This window comes from Equus quagga, chromosome 3 (genome assembly GCF_021613505.1).
Source record: "Equus quagga isolate Etosha38 chromosome 3, UCLA_HA_Equagga_1.0, whole genome shotgun sequence".
In the NCBI taxonomy this organism is placed as follows: domain Eukaryota; kingdom Metazoa; phylum Chordata; class Mammalia; order Perissodactyla; family Equidae; genus Equus; species Equus quagga.
The window spans coordinates 107,959,602-107,977,562 of record NC_060269.1 but is presented as its reverse complement, the minus strand read 5'-3'; the positions used below and the strand labels follow the sequence as shown (position 1 = coordinate 107,977,562).

At 35.5% G+C, this 17,961-nt stretch overlaps 1 protein-coding gene across 18 annotated transcripts in view; it reads left to right on the top strand.

Moving 5' to 3' along the window:
• Positions 1-17,961, top strand: part of ADGRL3 (adhesion G protein-coupled receptor L3) — a 794,963-nt gene that overhangs the window by 635,917 nt on the left and 141,085 nt on the right. For all 18 annotated transcript variants that reach the window (XM_046656118.1, XM_046656110.1, XM_046656106.1 and 15 more), the window contains 2 exons: positions 12,778-12,961; positions 13,866-13,988. In XM_046656118.1, the coding sequence (XP_046512074.1) occupies positions 12,778-12,961; positions 13,866-13,988 (307 nt within the window). The remainder of the gene's footprint in view (positions 1-12,777; positions 12,962-13,865; positions 13,989-17,961) is intronic.

The window sequence follows — 17,961 nt, the reverse complement described above, 5'->3', positions numbered from 1 at the left end:
CACCCAACTACTTCTGACCATATCTCATGGGCTACTCAATTTGTATAGCTGAAGACTGCATTAATAGATATAGCTTTGCAGCTGGGCATAGCATCTGATGATTCTGCGTCTAAGGCAAGAAAGTTATTGAGCAACTAGCATTCTTAGATGCAACCCAAAATGCTTTTTTTTCTTGTTTAATGATACATGTTGATATTTTCATCCAATTTTGACGTAATAACCTATTACAGATTTATGACAATATGAGGGTTACTTTTGATCCCTAAGCACAGATTTGAATGTTCTTCAGATTCTTCTGTTAATTATTGTTCTTTGAGCAATCATTTTCTTAAAAAGAAAAAGTTATTCAAATTATTCTCAGATGGCATTTTCTTCTTTTTAAGTAATTTTTGAACAGCTAATGTAGGCACACGGTTTAAAATTCAAAAGATAGAGTAATAAGTATGTCTCCTTCCCACCTGGGCCGTTGCATTCCTCACTCTCGAGCATGACACTGACTTTGCGATCTATTTGAATGGTGCCCCTTGGAGTTATGGAGTGCAACCCTGCCCCTCACCTCTCTCTCCAGTCATTCACTCCTCCTTCCTCAGAGCGATCACTGTTATCAGCCTCTTAAGTACCTACAGAGAAAACTGTTTTTACTCACATCCACTTTATTATAATGTTTCTTTATAAATCTTGTCATTCAATCCCAAAAGTCTTGTTCACCTTACCTAGAGTAAGGACTTTGGAAGTAGCATGTGGCAGACCCACGCATTGGGGTAGCATTCTGCCATCGAAACAAAGAAAATGGGTAGAGATAATCACAAGGTAGACTCATATCATAGTTTATATCAGCAAAGCAACTTACCTCTTCATCAGTAGGAAACCAGTTGACTAAATTGCTGCACCAAATAGTGGAATACTCTTAAGCCACAGAAAGAATGGGGTAGATCTTGTATTGACTTAGAAAGATGGATGTGATATATTATGAAGTCAAAGCAAACAAGCAAGCAAAAACCAACAGATGATAGCATTATTATAGTGATCACATTTGTTTGTGTGTATGTAGAAATATTTACCGATCTGGAGGGATCTACAACAACTTGTCAAAAGTGAATCTTTTTGGGTGAGATGAGTGTTGTTCACTGAATACACTTTCAGGTTTTAATTTATATATTTCTGTATTTTTTTAACTGTTCATAAGCATATACTTTTTAACTGTTTTAGTAATAGACACTACTTTTGGAACAATTTTAGATTTCCAGAAAAATTGATTAGATAATACAGTCCCTATATATCCCCCCTACACACAGTTTCCTCTATTATTAATATCTTACATTAGTATGGTACATTTATTACAATTGACAGACCAATGTTAATATGTTATTATTACCTAAGGTGCATAGTTTCTTCATATTTCCTTAACTTTTACCACTGTCCTTTTTCTGCTTCAGGATCCTACACAGGATATCATATTGCATGTAATCGTCATGTCTTAGGCTGCTGTAGACTCTAACAGTTTCTCAGACTTTCCTACAACCTTGTCCTTTTTAATGTCAGGAAAATATATTTTCCATTTAAAAAAATAATTAACCATATAGTTTAATCCTGGCATAGAATTATTCATTCATTCCCTCACCTAGACAATATTTGTTGAGCTCTTGTGTTTCAGACACTGTTCCACATGCAGCAATTCAGGAGTAAAGACAGACAGGATTTCTGCTCTTGTGGAGCTCACATCCTAGTTTAGCAGACTGAAGTTTGGCAAGGAAATAGTAGATCAATCAAAATAATAAAATAAAATAACAAAAGAAATAGTGTGCAAAGAATTAAAACAGTCACGTGGGTAAAAGTGACTGCTTGGTTACTGTAGATTATCTGTGTCAGGGAAGACTTGGCAGGTGACAGTGAGCCCTGGCAATATGAGATCAGCCATGTGCCTATGTGGAGAAAAAGGATTCCAAGATCAGAGGTCACTCCGAGCAAAGATGATCAAGTGAGGACTGATTGGTGAGCTCTGGAAATAGAAAGAAGGCCACTATGCCTGAAGTAATGGATTGAAGGAGAATACAGGGCTGGGAAAGCTATGGAAAGGAGTCAAGATTCTGAATGCCATTGACATTATATTTTTGCAAGATGTTTTTGGTTGCAAACTTAGTTTTCTGTTAGCTGTCCATTCTTACAGCTTCCGGTATCACTTTTATGTGATTCTCAGAAAACATTAACCAACCGCTTTACACATTTAGAAATTCGTCTGTTAATCCATTCTCCTTACTATGGAATGATGTTTTAAAAATGCAAATCTAATCATGACTTGACCCTACTCAAGGACTGTTCCTTACTCTCTTAACAAAAAATTTCCATTTTTGGACTACAGTGCTTGAAAATTTGACTCCTCTTGCTAATTTCCCACACCTTGAACGGGTCCCTCACGTATCCTTGGATTCTGCACTCCCAAACCATCTAAGTCCTTGAAGTTCCTTTCTCTGTAGTCACAGTACCTTCTGCTTAGATTACTTCTGGATTTGTTCTCGTTTCTCCGTCCTTTCATCTCAGTTCTTTGATTTCTTGTCTACACCCACTTTATGTGTCAGTTACTCTAAGGAAGCATTCTTTGTCCCACTTAGTCTGGATAAATGCCCTCTTATGTAAACTTATAACACTCTCACTTTTCCTCTTATTGCAGCAATTATCAAGTTGTATTTTCATATCTGTTCACTTTTTCTATCTCTGAGCTCCTTGGGAAGGAACAGTGCCACTTTTATTTCTGTATCCTCAGGACCTTTTAAATTCACATACAAAGTGACCTCTAAATATTTCCCATTTTTCCAGTTGCTTACTTGTGTGTCCACTGTGCTAGAAATCCTCAAAACACTTGTCCACATTCACTTTCGCCAATCCCTCTTCTCCCTTTCTCTCTTAAATTCACCTCTTCGGCCTTTTGCCCCCACCACTTTACTGCGACTGGACATTAATGACGTCGTTAATCACTTCATCCTGCTAAACCCAATGGTCAGTTGTCAATCCCTCTTACCTGACCAACCGGAAACATCTGACACAGTCGATCACTCCCTCTTCTTTGATACACTCATCAGGACAACTCATTCTCTTGATTTTCCTCCTCCTTAATGCTTCTTTCCAGTCTCCTTTTGCTGGTTCCTCCTCTTACCCTTGAGATTAGAGGGCTCCCTAACTCAATACTTAGTCTCCTTGTTGTCTCTTTGTACAGTCACTCCTTGGTGATATCATTGATTTAGATACCACCTATATGCCTATGAGTCACAAATGTTGTCTCTATCACAGACCACTCTCCTGAACTCCAAAATTAATTTTCAAGCTAACTTCTGACATCTTCACTTTGTTGTGTAATAGACACCTCAAACCTTCCACATCCATAACTGAACTCCTAATCTTCACCCGCAAACTAGTTTTACATGCAGTCTTCACCTATTCAGTGGATGTGGTTCAGCCCCACCCCCACTGTTTTCTTTCGGTTTGCTCCAAATAGGCCTCCCTAAGGTTTTGAACACGCAAAGCATGTTCCCACCTGAGGACTTTTATTCTGGTTGTTCCCTCTGATTGGAATATCCTCCAAATAGCTGCAGGCTAACTCCCTCAATGACTTTGTCTTTCTTGAATTGTTACCTTTCCGATGAGGCCTACCTGGACCATATAATCACAAGCCGCCCTCTCCCCACCCCTCTCCCTGACTCTACATCTCCCTATCATGCCTATTTTCCTTTTATTTTATTTTATTACATGGTACTTAGCTCCTTTTAAATATATATATTTTATTTTCCTCCTTGCCAGAATGTTCGGTTCTAGGATTTTTTTTTCTCTGCTTTGTTTAAGATGTATCCCAACAGTCTGGAACAATGTTGGCACATATTAAATGTTCAAGGACTATTTATTGAATGAATGAATGTCCTACTTCAAAGATACACAGAATGAACTGATTGTCCCTCAAAAGCAGCTTCTCTGTGGTTTTTCTGTTTTACAACCATTCTACCAGTCACTCTCCCTGCAAAAATCTAGAGTTATTACTGTTATTTCAAGAAGAAGGACTTTTTGTATACTTTATGATTGAGTTTATTTTGAAACTGATGGAAACCCTTTTCCCTTGACTTCTGTGATACCACATTTTTCTGGCTACTTTTTCTTCATCTCAGTTGTGAACTATCCTTTCTACATTTTCTCTTCTGTTGTTAGTGTTTCTGGGCCATCAATTCTCCCTCTAGTCACTTTATCTCAGTGATGTCAGATGTATCAATGGTTTCAATGAGCATACTTAAATTTATGATGCCTAAACCTATATGTCAAGAACAGATATATGAGGAAGCTGCAGGCTGAAGGGTTAAGAACATACCACTCCAAAATATGCCACTTTGGCACATTGATTATTTTGAGCTGAAGGCAATTGAGAAACAGCAGAAGAGGAAGGGCTCTCTGATCTCCCCCTTTCTACCTAAAAGCAGATCATAAAACTTCCCATGTACCAGAAGAGAAGAGCATTCTTATCACCAGAGACTGGGAGTGAAAGCCAAAATGGATCTGTACAAACAAACATACTAAAATAACCCTTATCTTCCATTAGTTTCCTGTCTATTTCCTAGTCATTTTCCCACAATTTACTTCCCCTAGAAGCTTAAAACCCTTTCCTTTATCTTTTCACTTCTTCACAAATTTATTGTTCTTTGTATAAAAAAGTATTTAAGCTCTCAGTCCTAACTACTTCTTCGGGTCTTCATTTTTTCTATGAAGGATCCTGTGTGGACATAAAAATAAAATTTGTATGCTTTTCTCCTGTAAATCTATTTCATGTCCGTTTAATTCTCAGGCCCAGTCACAGAGTCTAAGAGGGTAGAGGAAAGATTTTTCCTCTCCTACAAGGCTTCTCTAGACCTTTTAAATTAATTCCATTCAAGTACGTCACATTCAAAATAGGCATCCCTGAATTCATCACGTTCCACACACTCTTGCCCCACCAGTACTTACGCCCTTTACCTTTTAATGAACAAAAATTTGTTTCTCTTCCTCTATTCCCAGTTTCAGTGAGTGCCACCTCATTGCCTATCCTCAAATCCTGTGTACTGGACTTCTTTATTTCCCTCACTAACTGACTTTAATTAATTAACAAATCATTTTAAGTATCTTTGGAATCTCTACTTTTCTCCATCCCCAGAGCCTGAATGGATGGATTTGAACCCTGATTCTGGCTCATGTTAGCTAATTATTACTTAACTTCTCTGAGTCTCAATTTTCTTATTGCAAGATGAAGATAATAATCATTTCTGCTTATTGGGCTATTGTGAAAATTAAAGGAGTTGATGCATGTAAAGCATTCAGATGAGGATCTGGAACACACTCAATAAATATTAGCCATTATAATTTATATGACTTCCCTACTTTAAATTTTTCAGTAACATCTTGTTGCCTTTAAGAAGAATTGGAAATATCTTAACATGGTTTGCATGCCTCTGAAAACTAGCCTTTACTCACTAATCTTGCCACTGAACTTGTTACACTCTTTGAGTCTTTGCTCTTATCATAAGGAATTTTGTCCACTTCCTCTGTCATGCTTGTTCTCTTTCACCTCTGTACCTAAAAGCACCTGCTGTACCCCCTGCCTCTTTGGTCAGTCATGAATTTCAGCTTGGAATCCTTCTTCATGAAGCCTTTTTAATGCAGAGCTTGAATCCTGTGTTTCCATTATTATAATGCTTGTCATGTTGTATTTTAACTACTTCTTTAATTCTCTGGCCTTACTATGTTGTCATCACTTTGAGGGAAGGGAACATCTGTCTTTCTTGCAGCATCCCAGTTGACTGCCACATTGAAGTACTTAGTTAATATTTGTTGAATGAATGTTGTGTTAGCTAAAACTTTGAGTCAAGTTACATCTCCATTTAATTCCTGTAACACAATATAGGTTTATTTGACAGCATTCAATCATTTAACTCTAACTAAATGAGATTTAAAAAATAATAGTCAATTATAGTTTTCTAAAAACAATACTTTTTTTAAACAACAAGGGGTCTCTTAAAGTAGTAGTCTTTTCTATGAAATTTTAGTTTCATCTTGTTCTACTGTTAAAGGTTCTTGTTACAATATTAAGGTCAGTTATGTTATACAATCTAATTTTAATTAAGACTTGAAAATGCCAATGCTTCACTGTTATATAAAAGCAAGTTCAGAGATTAGTAGTTTTTATATGCTTAATAATATTAAATGACAGTGATTATGAAAAGAACCTTAGGTTTATTGATCAGATGTGTAAATATCAGCCATTCAACTTGACTACTAATAAAAAACCTGTAAGTTCAAGACTGTTTTGAAGACTTTTCTAACATTTGACCTTTAAAATTTGGATTTGAATCAATATCTAAATGTAGATGGGAGTACGAAATGCCTTATTCAGTAATGATTTTAAACTTCTGCTCTATTTTATTTTATTCTCAACTGATAAACTTCATATCAAGAAGTCAAAACTGAAGAATTAAGAAAAGTTGTTTTATTTTTTCAAATTATAAATTAACATATGCTATATTTATACGTATAAAAATAGAGTCAGAAAGTAGGAGACTGGAGGAGAGATGTGAAGACTTCTTTCGTTCTTTCTGCATATCCTGAGATTTATACATGAAGAAAAATATTTATACATAAATGTATATATAGTAGAGTAAAACAGCAATGTTCAGCATAATGATTATAGTATATATTGATAAAGAAATATTGCATTCAGGAGAACACATCAAAAAACAAAGATGTGGAAGTAAAGAGTAAAATAAAATTTCATATTACTAGGCAGTTTTTCAAAAGGATGTCAGTAATTTATTAATTTAAATTTAGCTAATAATTGTAAATAATTGCTCTTAACTTTCTGATTGGCTACTTACTGATAATTTACCTATTTATACATTTTTGCTTTATTGTAACACAAAATAACATTTAAAAAATAGTGAATGAACTTAAGACAGAATTCACTTTCCATTTTGTTATTTTTTGTGGCTTCTTAATTCTATTCTCCATTCATCCTTTAATATATTTTCAGAGGAAATTTGCTAAAAACAGAGATCTAAACATATAATTTTTTTGCTTGAAAATCTTTAAGGTCTGTACATTTTATACACAATAAAGCCCAAACTTCTATCATACTGAAGATTTTCTAAGATCTGATTCCTACCTACCATTTCTCCCACCAAACTCATCTTTTAACACTCTCTTCCCACACACCATACATTCACCTGATCCCAAAGCCAACACATTCCCTACGTTAGTACCTTGTTTATCATTGACTTCTCATTTTGTCCTATAGCCTCAAATTTTCTCATCATAATCAAGGAAAATTTATTCATCTTTTAGTGTCTAACTCAAAATCAAACACCTTCTGAGATCTTTCCTTGACCCTCCTCAGTAAGAATTCACTACTTTTTGTCCCATATGCTGTGAGTTTTTAGCTCTATTTTGTGCTTCTCTTCTGCCTTGGATAGTGGGCAAATTGAGGGCAGACTTCATGTTTTCCCTCTTTTTCCAAACCTCATCCAGCAGTGACTTTCCTAGTTCTTTCCATATCATACATATTCAATGAAACCTCACTGAATTACATTGAAAGTGGGCTTTGGGACACTTAAAACATTTTGGAAAGTTTGCTATAGAATATATTGTTGCTATGCAGGGTGGTCTGCATTCACTACAATAACTTGTGGTTCTACTTTTCTCCTTTTGAACTCTGATTGTCATCTTAATTCCCTCTAATTCAGTCTCCCTTCCTTCCAAACCATGGTAGTATCTAAGCACTTTATTCTCTGGAAGATATGGCAAAAGTTATAGAACTAGATGCTGTCAGTTTTCCTATGATATATAAGGTAATTAATGGTTTCATAGTCAAAGTAGGTTATCTTCATTTAGTGAGCATTTATTGAGAACCCAAAATGTCTCAAGGCACTAAAATTTACCCTGAGAAAACACAAATGCACATGATGTCTCCCCTAAGAACATCATAGTCTGATGAGAAAGCCAGACACAAATATGGATAATTCTATTAAAGGTGAATAAATACTAAAATGGGAGCCCACTGTGGCATTGAATCTCTGAAAAGAAAATGATTCAGATAATATTGGCTAATAATAGGTTTTTTTTCATTTGTACTTAGATATTCTTTGCTCTTATAATTATATAAAACCAATACCTTCAAAGATTTTTTTTTTTATGCTGGCACAAAAATGGAGAAAAATCACTTAACTATGAATTTTCACTGGATGGCAATCATTCAGCAAGGAGTTATTGAACACTTATTGGGGGCCAGGCAGAGTTTTTGCCACTTGTAAGTGAGACAGAGTTGCCACCCTCATGAAGCTTACCTTTTCTTGAGTGAGAGATCTAGAATAGTCATGGAGGTAAATAAATATATGAGATACTTCAGATAGTGATACGTGATACAAAGAAAACAAAACACGTAATGGATTTAAGGGTGGGGGTATTCTCTCTAGATATGCTGATAATGGAAGCCCTCTTTGAGCAGTTGATACTTTAGCTAAAACCTGAATGAACTCTGTGTTACAAAGCTTATATTCGGAAAGATTCAGTAGTGGTAAAGTTATGTATCTTTTCACAAGGCATTCGTTCTAGCTGGATATTTATTTTGGTGGTTTTCAAGTGAAGAAAGAGGGGTAACTAAGTTCCCCAGGTGGTTCTGCTTACCTAGTTTGAAACTTACTGCTCACCTGGGTAAGAAGTGCTGTTGATATGTTTTTCGACATTGATCCTTTTGTGTATTCTTGCTAAGAATCCTAGGCTATTTCACAAGCACATCCTCTTGGAATAATGACCAAAGTTGTTATTGGAAAGAAATATAGCTGTTTTTCCCCCAAATTTTTCACAATAGTTATAACAAATACATAACTCCTCCCTTTTGAAATAAAATAAGTGTGATTATACAGTTTGTATCATCTTTTAACAAACATGCTACAATTGTATGCTATGAGTAAAACTGGTTAAATGGATTTGCTTAAGATCTGAATTTAATGATAAAAGGTCCAATAATATTGTGTAATGCAGATATATGTCCAGAAGTATATGGTATGTCCATGATCCTGCTATGAATCTAAGTGTTTGACACTTTCTAGTTGATATTTGACTTTTAGAAACAAAGTCACGTTAGGGTCTATTCTGTAAACTGTATAATGAGAAGAGTATTATCTAATAGATGCCCCTAACTACCCTCAAGGTGAAACATGATGAGACATTTTCTTGTGTAGTTCACATTTTGTTGATTGGTTAGAAAACATAAATTTGCCCAAAGATACACTAAAATTTATTGGCAGAACTACAATGCAAATTTCCAGTGCCCATCTCCTCTTCAGTTTCTAGTGTTTTAAAAGAGACAGTGAAGTACCTTAACATTTAGTTTCTGGCAAGGACGTTGTTGATTAAATTTACTTCTCAAACTTTTAGATTATTTCAATTTGTACGTGTCAAACCATTAGATGATTTTTTTTTCTCGTGGACTGAGGCATTGTGGTGAGGATATAAATTTCTTTAAGATAAATTCAGGACCAATCTTGTTTTCTTCCAACTTTAGAATACAAATTTTAGGTCAGAAAAATATTTATAGCAGAAAAAAGAGAAATCAGTGAGAGCTGTTGGACAATAAAGGGGCATCCCAGTACCTCACTTTAATCAAATTCTTTGTACATTTCCCATTCAACTTTGGGTCTAAGTAGAGTTAAGCTTATTTCTTTGTAACCAAATAAAATGAAAATCAACCTGTTTTTAAAGGGATGTTGAGCTAATGAAAGCAAATGCAAATAACTAATTTGACAAAAAAAAATTATCTATGACCAGATGTCATCATTCCTAGCTAAAATATACAAATGCATAAATGTATAAGGCAACCAAAATATAAATGTTCTTTTATCATTGAGGAGTTATGAGTATTTAATTGGCCTTCGTTAAACTGATCACAAGGACTTGTCAGCCACCTTTGGAAAGTTTAAGCAAGCTGTATTAATTATAATGCCATTAAGAGTGACTTACTTGTGCTGTCTCACTAGCAGAAAATGAGTCAATTTGTTCAAGCCTCAAAAACACTCATTATAAACTATTTAGTCCACAGGTTCCTGTACTCCCCTATTCCTCAGAGCTTCAGGTAGTATAGTCTTCAGTAGTGAGTTGTATGACAGGTCTGTTTATGAAGATTGCATTGCAGAAGAGTTATTCCTTCCACATCTCACTTAAGTGTGGATGTTTTATAATTATCAGGTATGACTTGTGCTTCATTCAAGGAAGACCTCTTCTTCCCACACTGGACTTTGATATCAAATGAAGTAAAGCTAAGGTTACACCTTAAGCACTTGTGAGCCAGGCAACCTAATGAAATGATTATACTATCCTCTTCAATTTATAGATGAAGTACAGAGATGACAAGTAACTTGCTCAACATCACACAGCTAGTAAGTGGCAGAGTCCAGGTACAAACTCAGGAGACGTGATTCCAAGTCCTACAGTCTGATTTTAGCACTACAGAATTCTGTCTCTCAAACCTTGTGTTGACATTTCCTTATAATTATACTTAAGCGATCATAACAGGTGCTTTTTCAAGAGGAATAAATGAATATTAGATTTATGTTTTAACCCACCCAAATTTTAGGACCATAATTTAAGTCTGTCGTTTCTATAATAAGCTTGGAAATCATTTGGGCTTTCATAGAAAGCTTTTGTAAAGACTATGTCTTATTTGGGAAGATGCAATTGTTAAAATGTACTCAAAATTTGTAACTATGAAAAAATACTGCACCTTATACTTTCTCAGTTACAAAACTAAGATAAGTTAATAAGAAGTATCTTTGATTCATTTGCTATCAAGTGAAAGACAGTATTTTAGCTAAAGCAGTCTGTTGTCAACAGGTTCCTATTTAGAACATTCTTGGAGTTGACCACGGTTATTCCTTTTTCTTATTTTTTTTCTTTTTTTTCTCCTTTTGCATTTTTTAAGTTTAAAAAAATTTAAAGTAGTAAAGGGCAGAACAGAAACGTTGCATTATCCCCAATAAATTTTCCCTGAGGTAAGGTTAAAGTTAATCAATGTCAGATTATTAACAACTGCTAAAATTGCTGCTCCTTAAAGAAGAGGCATAATTTCTGTTGCATGTGGGATTTTCAGAGCATTTCTAATGAATTCAGAGGATCATCTAATCCCAGAAAGAATGCTTCTTTGCCGTCAAGAGGTTGGTTTTCTCTGGCTTCAGAAAATATCTAACCTTTTTTTTCTGTTTCCTATCTGGCATCTCCTTTTTGGCGTATCCTATTGGCATTACCCCTATAGAGAACTTCCTGGAAAGCAGATCATTTTGTTGAGATTCGGAAATGCTTTTGTCTAGCTTCTAGGTCATGCTTTAAACCCAGAACAAATGCCGGAGCTAACCATACTATGTTAAAATGCCCAGTCATTAAACTCATGAGAGATTTTTGGTAGTGTTTTTTTTTTTTTTTTAATGATGCAAAGTACTCAAGATTCAAGCAAGGCTATTTCACATAAAAGTCCAGTGATGTTGATTTTTGGCCAGAACTTGGAATAGCTGGGAAAAATATCAAGAAAAACAACTTTTATCAAAAGGCAAATTAGTTTTTGAAGCTGGTGTTAATTGGCAGCCAAGGTGTTTCATTATGAAGCTGAATTTTTAACAGTTGTTACTTGGTTACTATGAAAACACCATCCAGAAGAAAACACTGCAGTGTAATGGATATTTCTCCAGTCTCTCCCATTCCTTCTGCCAACGTGTCAATAAAGTGAGTCCAGCTTGAAAACACCCATGTGCTGCCTAGAAAGAGCCTGCGTTGGCTGTTGATTCAACTTTATTTCTGGATTAGATGCATATTTCATGATCAACGGGTTCAGGGATGGTCACTTTCAGACTGCAGCTGCTCTTTTTCTATTTTGCAGTTCTCTAGGTATGAATGAAACCTTAAGACCTTATTGCGAGCACTGTTTTTTTCTTTGTAACCTAGAGCATAAAGCTAACCACAGGAAATATATAAATTGTAACTAGAAAGATGATTCTTTTGGATGAAGCAACAAGAAACAGAGTGCTTTATCTCTATGTGTGAGTGTACCTACTGCTGATTTTTTTTAAGGAAAAACACCTGAGGGCCACAGGTAGCAAGTGCCAACTGTTTATTCCCATCCCTAGTAGAGAACAGTGTGAAGAAGGTTTCTCTCCATACATAACATATCCGAAGCCCCTGGGAGTATGTATGCTTTGATATTTTCCCCATTCTGACATTTTACTAGCTGGCTAAGAAAAAAATCAGTTTGCTTAGTGAGTCCTTAACCTATAGGCAACAAATTCTTGTCTTGTCCTGTCATGGTCATCATGTTAATCTCTGTTGTGTTCAGCATCTAGTTTTATGGTGATGCATAGAAAAAAATCATTTTTTGTAAGTGACGTGATAAAATTGTTATTTTAAATTACAGGCCAACTGTTTCCCAGCCAAATAATTTAATTATGTGGTTATAGTCTTATTTAAGCCTTTGTTATTGCTTCTAAGCAAGTATGGCTCTATTTGTTGTCTTCAAAACAGAAGCAGGTTTTCCTCTTGCCTTGCAAAGTCTCAGGTAGGGTTTTACAGAACAAAATAATGAATGCTTCTGCTGCAGCATGTCACAGGGGAGGCTGGGACAATACTGAACTCATGCACACCGCTGATCCTTGCTTGCTGGGCAACATGTACACCTGGATTTCTGACAGCTCTGTGGGTTCACTAGAGACCTCTGTCATTCTGTTCATCCTCTCATAGGCAATGGTCGAGACAGTTAACAACCTCCTCCAGCCACAAGCCTTGAATGCATGGAGAGACCTGACTACAAGTGATCAACTACGTGCAGCCACCATGTTGCTTGACACTGTGGAAGAAAGTGCTTTTGTGCTGGCTGATAACCTTTTGAAGACTGACATTGTCAGGGAGAACACAGACAATATTCGTAAGTGGCCTTTGTTATACAGAAGGGCCAGAGATCCTTGTACAGCAGAAGAGGGAAAAGAAAAAAGTGTCTATGGTGGCCCAGATATTGTGAACGATACTTTATTTCAGTGGGGATAAGTTATTCTTTTTCTATAATCAGGAGGACATCACCTGTCATAGGCTTAAAAGGGTCTTCATAATTGTGTATGTTATCCTCCTTGAGACATTCCAGTATTGGATATGTTAGCCTGAGATCACTTACTGTGAGCTCCATTTGTTTTTTATAGTTTTTATATACGTATATCTATGTATGTATTCTACTATTTAAAATTTTATCCTCCTAATACAAGGCATATGGGTCACTTTGGTTATAATAAGAGGGCTTCTGAATTATATACTATAAAGAAATCAGTCATTTAAGTGAAGGTGAGGAAACAATTTTTGATAATTGTGTTACTGGCTCATAAAGAGTATAAATTTATTTTTATTATTACAAGGATGTAGCTGACAGTTTTATTTCAGAATATTTGATAAAACTTTCAAACTTATTACATTTAAAGATAGATCAATATTGACATAATAGTGCAGCTGTTGATTATAAAAGGATTTTTACTTAATTCATATAATAAAGATGGTATTTTGAAAATAAAGTCAGTGACAAAGCATTAGGATTTGAGCTTGAATTTTAAATTTTAGGCTTGTAGTTGATACATTTATATTCTTGTTTACCTGATTTTAATAGCTTTTATTAGCTTTATTTTGAAAAGAAATTAAAACCCTAAAAGAATGCTTTCTAAATAAAAGATTGAACTATTGAGAAATTAAACTTTGGAGAATATTCAGAAGTATTTCAGTGATTTAGGAAATTATCTTGGCTTTGGTGTGTTTTTCAATGAGTACTGATATCTCTTTGCTATTAACAGAATTGGAAGTTGCAAGGCTGAGCACAGAAGGAAACTTAGAAGATCTAAAATTTCCAGAAAACATGGGTCATGGAAGTACTATCCAGCTTTCTGCAAATACTTTAAAACAAAATGGTCGGAATGGTGGGTTAGAGTTTATTTGTTAAGCTTGATGGAATTGAACTTGTCATCCATTCATTGCCTTTGCTTGGAATTTTAGGCCTGCTATCCAAAAGCTCTCCTTCTCCTCTCGCTCCACTATTCTCATTGTCCTCCTGCCCTTCCTCCTCTTTCCTCCCTCTCGCACCAACAATATTGCAATGATATTTGTTCTACAAAATTCCCAGTCAGATTTGGAAATTGTTCATTACTTTTAAGTTGCAATGTCAGAAACTTGAATGTAAGGGAATTAATGAACAACAAAATTCAGATGACCTAACTTTTTTCCTCGAAAGGAAGGACTCCTAAGTAGTCAGATTTGGTTTCTAAAAATTTTAATGGCAATTTTACCTGTAATTTTAAAACCATATATATTTTTTTCCTTATTCATTTCTTTTTGAGGATGTTTCTATGCTTTTCTTTTGTAAAGCATACAGAAAACTGAAATGTGAGGAGATGCTTTTGGAAAACGAAACTGGTATAATAGATCAGTTTAGTACTAGATTAAATTTACGCAATACAATTAAAATTAAATAAATAATCTCATAGAGAAAGTATGTCTCAAACCTCACTAATATTAAATTTTTTAAAACATATCTTTTGCCAGGTAAATGAGATTCTTTAACCTGTTAGGTGATAGGAAGATGACCTCAGGGCATAGCAACCAACTCAAAGCTGATGTTTCATATTGCAGGGTGAATAGTTTTGGAAAAGGAGAACCTACTAAAATATTATCAAAAAAAGATTATTGTCAGCAGAACAAGATTCTTTATAAGTGTTGGAAATCTTGTAAGACTGAATTTATAAATCATTATGTTGCTAATTTGACTATGCAAATTTTAAGGCAGCAACAAGATATTCTATACAGCAAAATCAGATTCCTATATTAGCTCCCTAACTGGTTTCCCTCCTTCCACTCTTACCCCCCAACAGTATATCCTATTGACAAAGGGTTCTTCCTGAAACACAAGTCTGACCAGTTCCCCTCCAGTTACACTTAGAATGAAATCAAATGACTTAACTAGGCCTACCACGTGCTACCTGGTTCACCTCCATCCTGCCTCATCTGTGCGACTTCACATTTGTCTTTAGCATGCTCTCTGTGACCCAGACAGTCTAGTCTTGATTCTTTTTTTTAAATTGAGATATGATTGACATATAACATTATATTAGTTTCAGGTGTACAATGTAATGATTTGATATTTGTATGTATTGCAAAATGGTCACCACAGTAAGTCTAGTTAAGATCTATCACCACACATAGTTATATATTTTTTCTTGTCATGAGAACTTTTAAGGTTTAGTCTCTTAGCAACTTTCAAAATATGCAATATAGGATTATTAACTACATTCACCATGGTGTACATTACAGCCTCATGACTGACATTTTATAACTGGCGGTTTGTACCTTTTGATCCCCTTCATCCGTCTCCCCTACCCCACATCCCCTGCCTCTGGCAGCCACCAGTCTGCTCAGTATGTCTATGAGTTCAGTTTTGTTTTTTGCTTTTTAAGATTCCACATATAATTGAAATGACACTGTATTTTTCTTTCTCTGTCTGACTTATTTCACTCAGCATAGTGCCCTCAAGGGCCACCTGTGTTGTCACAAATGGCAAGATTTCCTTCTTTTTTATGGCTGAATAATATTCCACTGTATGTATATACCATATATCCTTTATCTGTTCATCTATTGATGGACACTTAGGTTGTTTTCATATCTTGGCTATTGTAGACAATGCTGTGATGAACATGGGGGTGCATAGATCTTTTTGAATTAGTGTTTTCATTTCCTTCAGATAAATACCCAGAAGAGGAATTGCTGGATCATATGGTAGTTCTATTTTTAGTTTTTTGAGGAACCTCCATATTGTTTTCCAGGGTGGCTGCACCAATTTATATCCCTACCAATAATGTATGAGGGTTCCCTAAGTTAGTCTTGATTCTGTTCCTTGAACATACCAAGAATGTTCCTGCATCACATTTTTGCATTTTCTTCCTTTCTAGAATGCAATTTTTACATTTCTTTGTATAGAAGCTTCTCTGTCATTCACTGCTCTGTATAAATCTCACCTCTTTAGGAAGGTTTCCCCATCTCCCTGAAGTTAGATCACTCTTTCCCAATCATTCTTTTCCCATTAGCCATTTTATGCCAATGCTTCTTCATAGGATTTATTCACTTACCATTATGTGAAATTATATTTTTATTTTTTAATTTTTTTGACTTGCCTGCTTGTGGTCTGACTCTCCCTCTAGGTGGTAAGCTCCATGAGAGCAGGGACCTTTTGTAATTTGTTCACTAATATAAACCTAGTGCCTGGTACAGGATGTACTCACTAAGGATTTATCAAATAAGTATGTGAACTTTCAGATACAAAGCTAATGAAGATTGACATATGTCTATATTAGTCAAATTATATTTTGTGCTCATTTATTTATTAAATTAATGTAATGTGTGTGTGTGTTTGAGCTCACATTTAAGCATTAATTTTGGAGTGAAGAATCTGTAACAATTACATGTGTCTAAAAGCACTGGTAAAACAAGGTCGGATGACAACACGACCCCATCCCACAAGTGGAAATTGGTATAAATTGCCAGCCAATTACAAACCAATTAAAATAAAAGTTGTTACTGTCAATAATAAAAATACATAGATGTTCCTAAGGTTAGCCTTCCACAAATCAGCATTTTTATATTTTACCTGAAACCTAGAGGGGAAGAACTAAAATTAAATGCTGTGTTGTAACAATCAAGAAGTGTTTAGTGAATTACTGTTGTTTGCCCAGTACTATGTTAACAGATGTGGACTGGAAGTTTAAGAATGCCCCTTTCCTTTGTGTAGCTCTTATCATAATCTGTTTTCGGGGTTACTGAAAGAATAATATATATCACATAGAATCACTGGGAAGGCTGGAGAGTCAGGCTCAGAAAACACACAAGAGCAAGGAGGCTGACAGCAGGTGGTACCATCACACAGAATCGTTGCAGTGAGATGTCACTGCTGCCGTAAGTGAAGGCTGCTGCTGCACTGCCTCCTGCTTCCCTGTGTCACCAGTTCCTCATCCAAAATCTGAGGCTAGTGTGTCTGATTGGATGCATCTAACTGAGGCGCCCAGAGCAACCTCGTTGCAAGGCAGGCTGGGAAAGCAAGTATATGTCTATTTTGTGTCTATAAATCCTTAAGAGAAGGGAATTTCCCAAACATGGGAGCACAGTTTAGATGTTGGCCAGCCTTCTCGCTCCTCAAAAAAATACATTAAAACTTTTTTGTCTTTGGGGCCAGCCTGGTGACCTAGTGGTAGGTTCACATGCTCTGCTTCGCCTGCCCGGGTTCACTGGTTCAGATCCCGCGCAGGGACCTGCACACTGCTGATCAAGCCATGCTGTGCCAGCAACCCACAGACAAAAAATAGAGGAAGATTGGGACAGATGTTAGCTTAGGGACAATCTTCCTCAAGCAAAAAGGGCAAGATTGGCAACAGATATTAGCTCAGGGCCAATCTTCCTCAACAACAACAAAAACAAAATTTCTTTGTCGTTATTCCCACTTGATTCTAAGATTCAGGACAAGGACTATGACTTCCTCATCTTAGTTAACAACAGTAGTCAGAGCAGTGCCTGTCTCTTGGTGAACTGAAATGAATTCATACTGGAAGTAAGACATACGGTTTGACTTATTTTAAGAAAGGAAATGATATGATAAAAAAAACATGTTAAAAGAAGGTTAATTTTACACAGGATTACATGTAAGAGATTGTCATAAAGGAAAAAAAAAGGTTGAAGGACATATGGAGATAGCAACCTTAAAAGAACATGGTAGTTGAGTTTTAAGACAGTAAAGATTTTGAATCCTTGTTTTTTTCTTTCACTGCAATTAAGATATAATTTACATACAAGAAAATGCATACATATTAAGTGTTTATCTTGATGAATTTGACAGTTGTACATTCCTATATA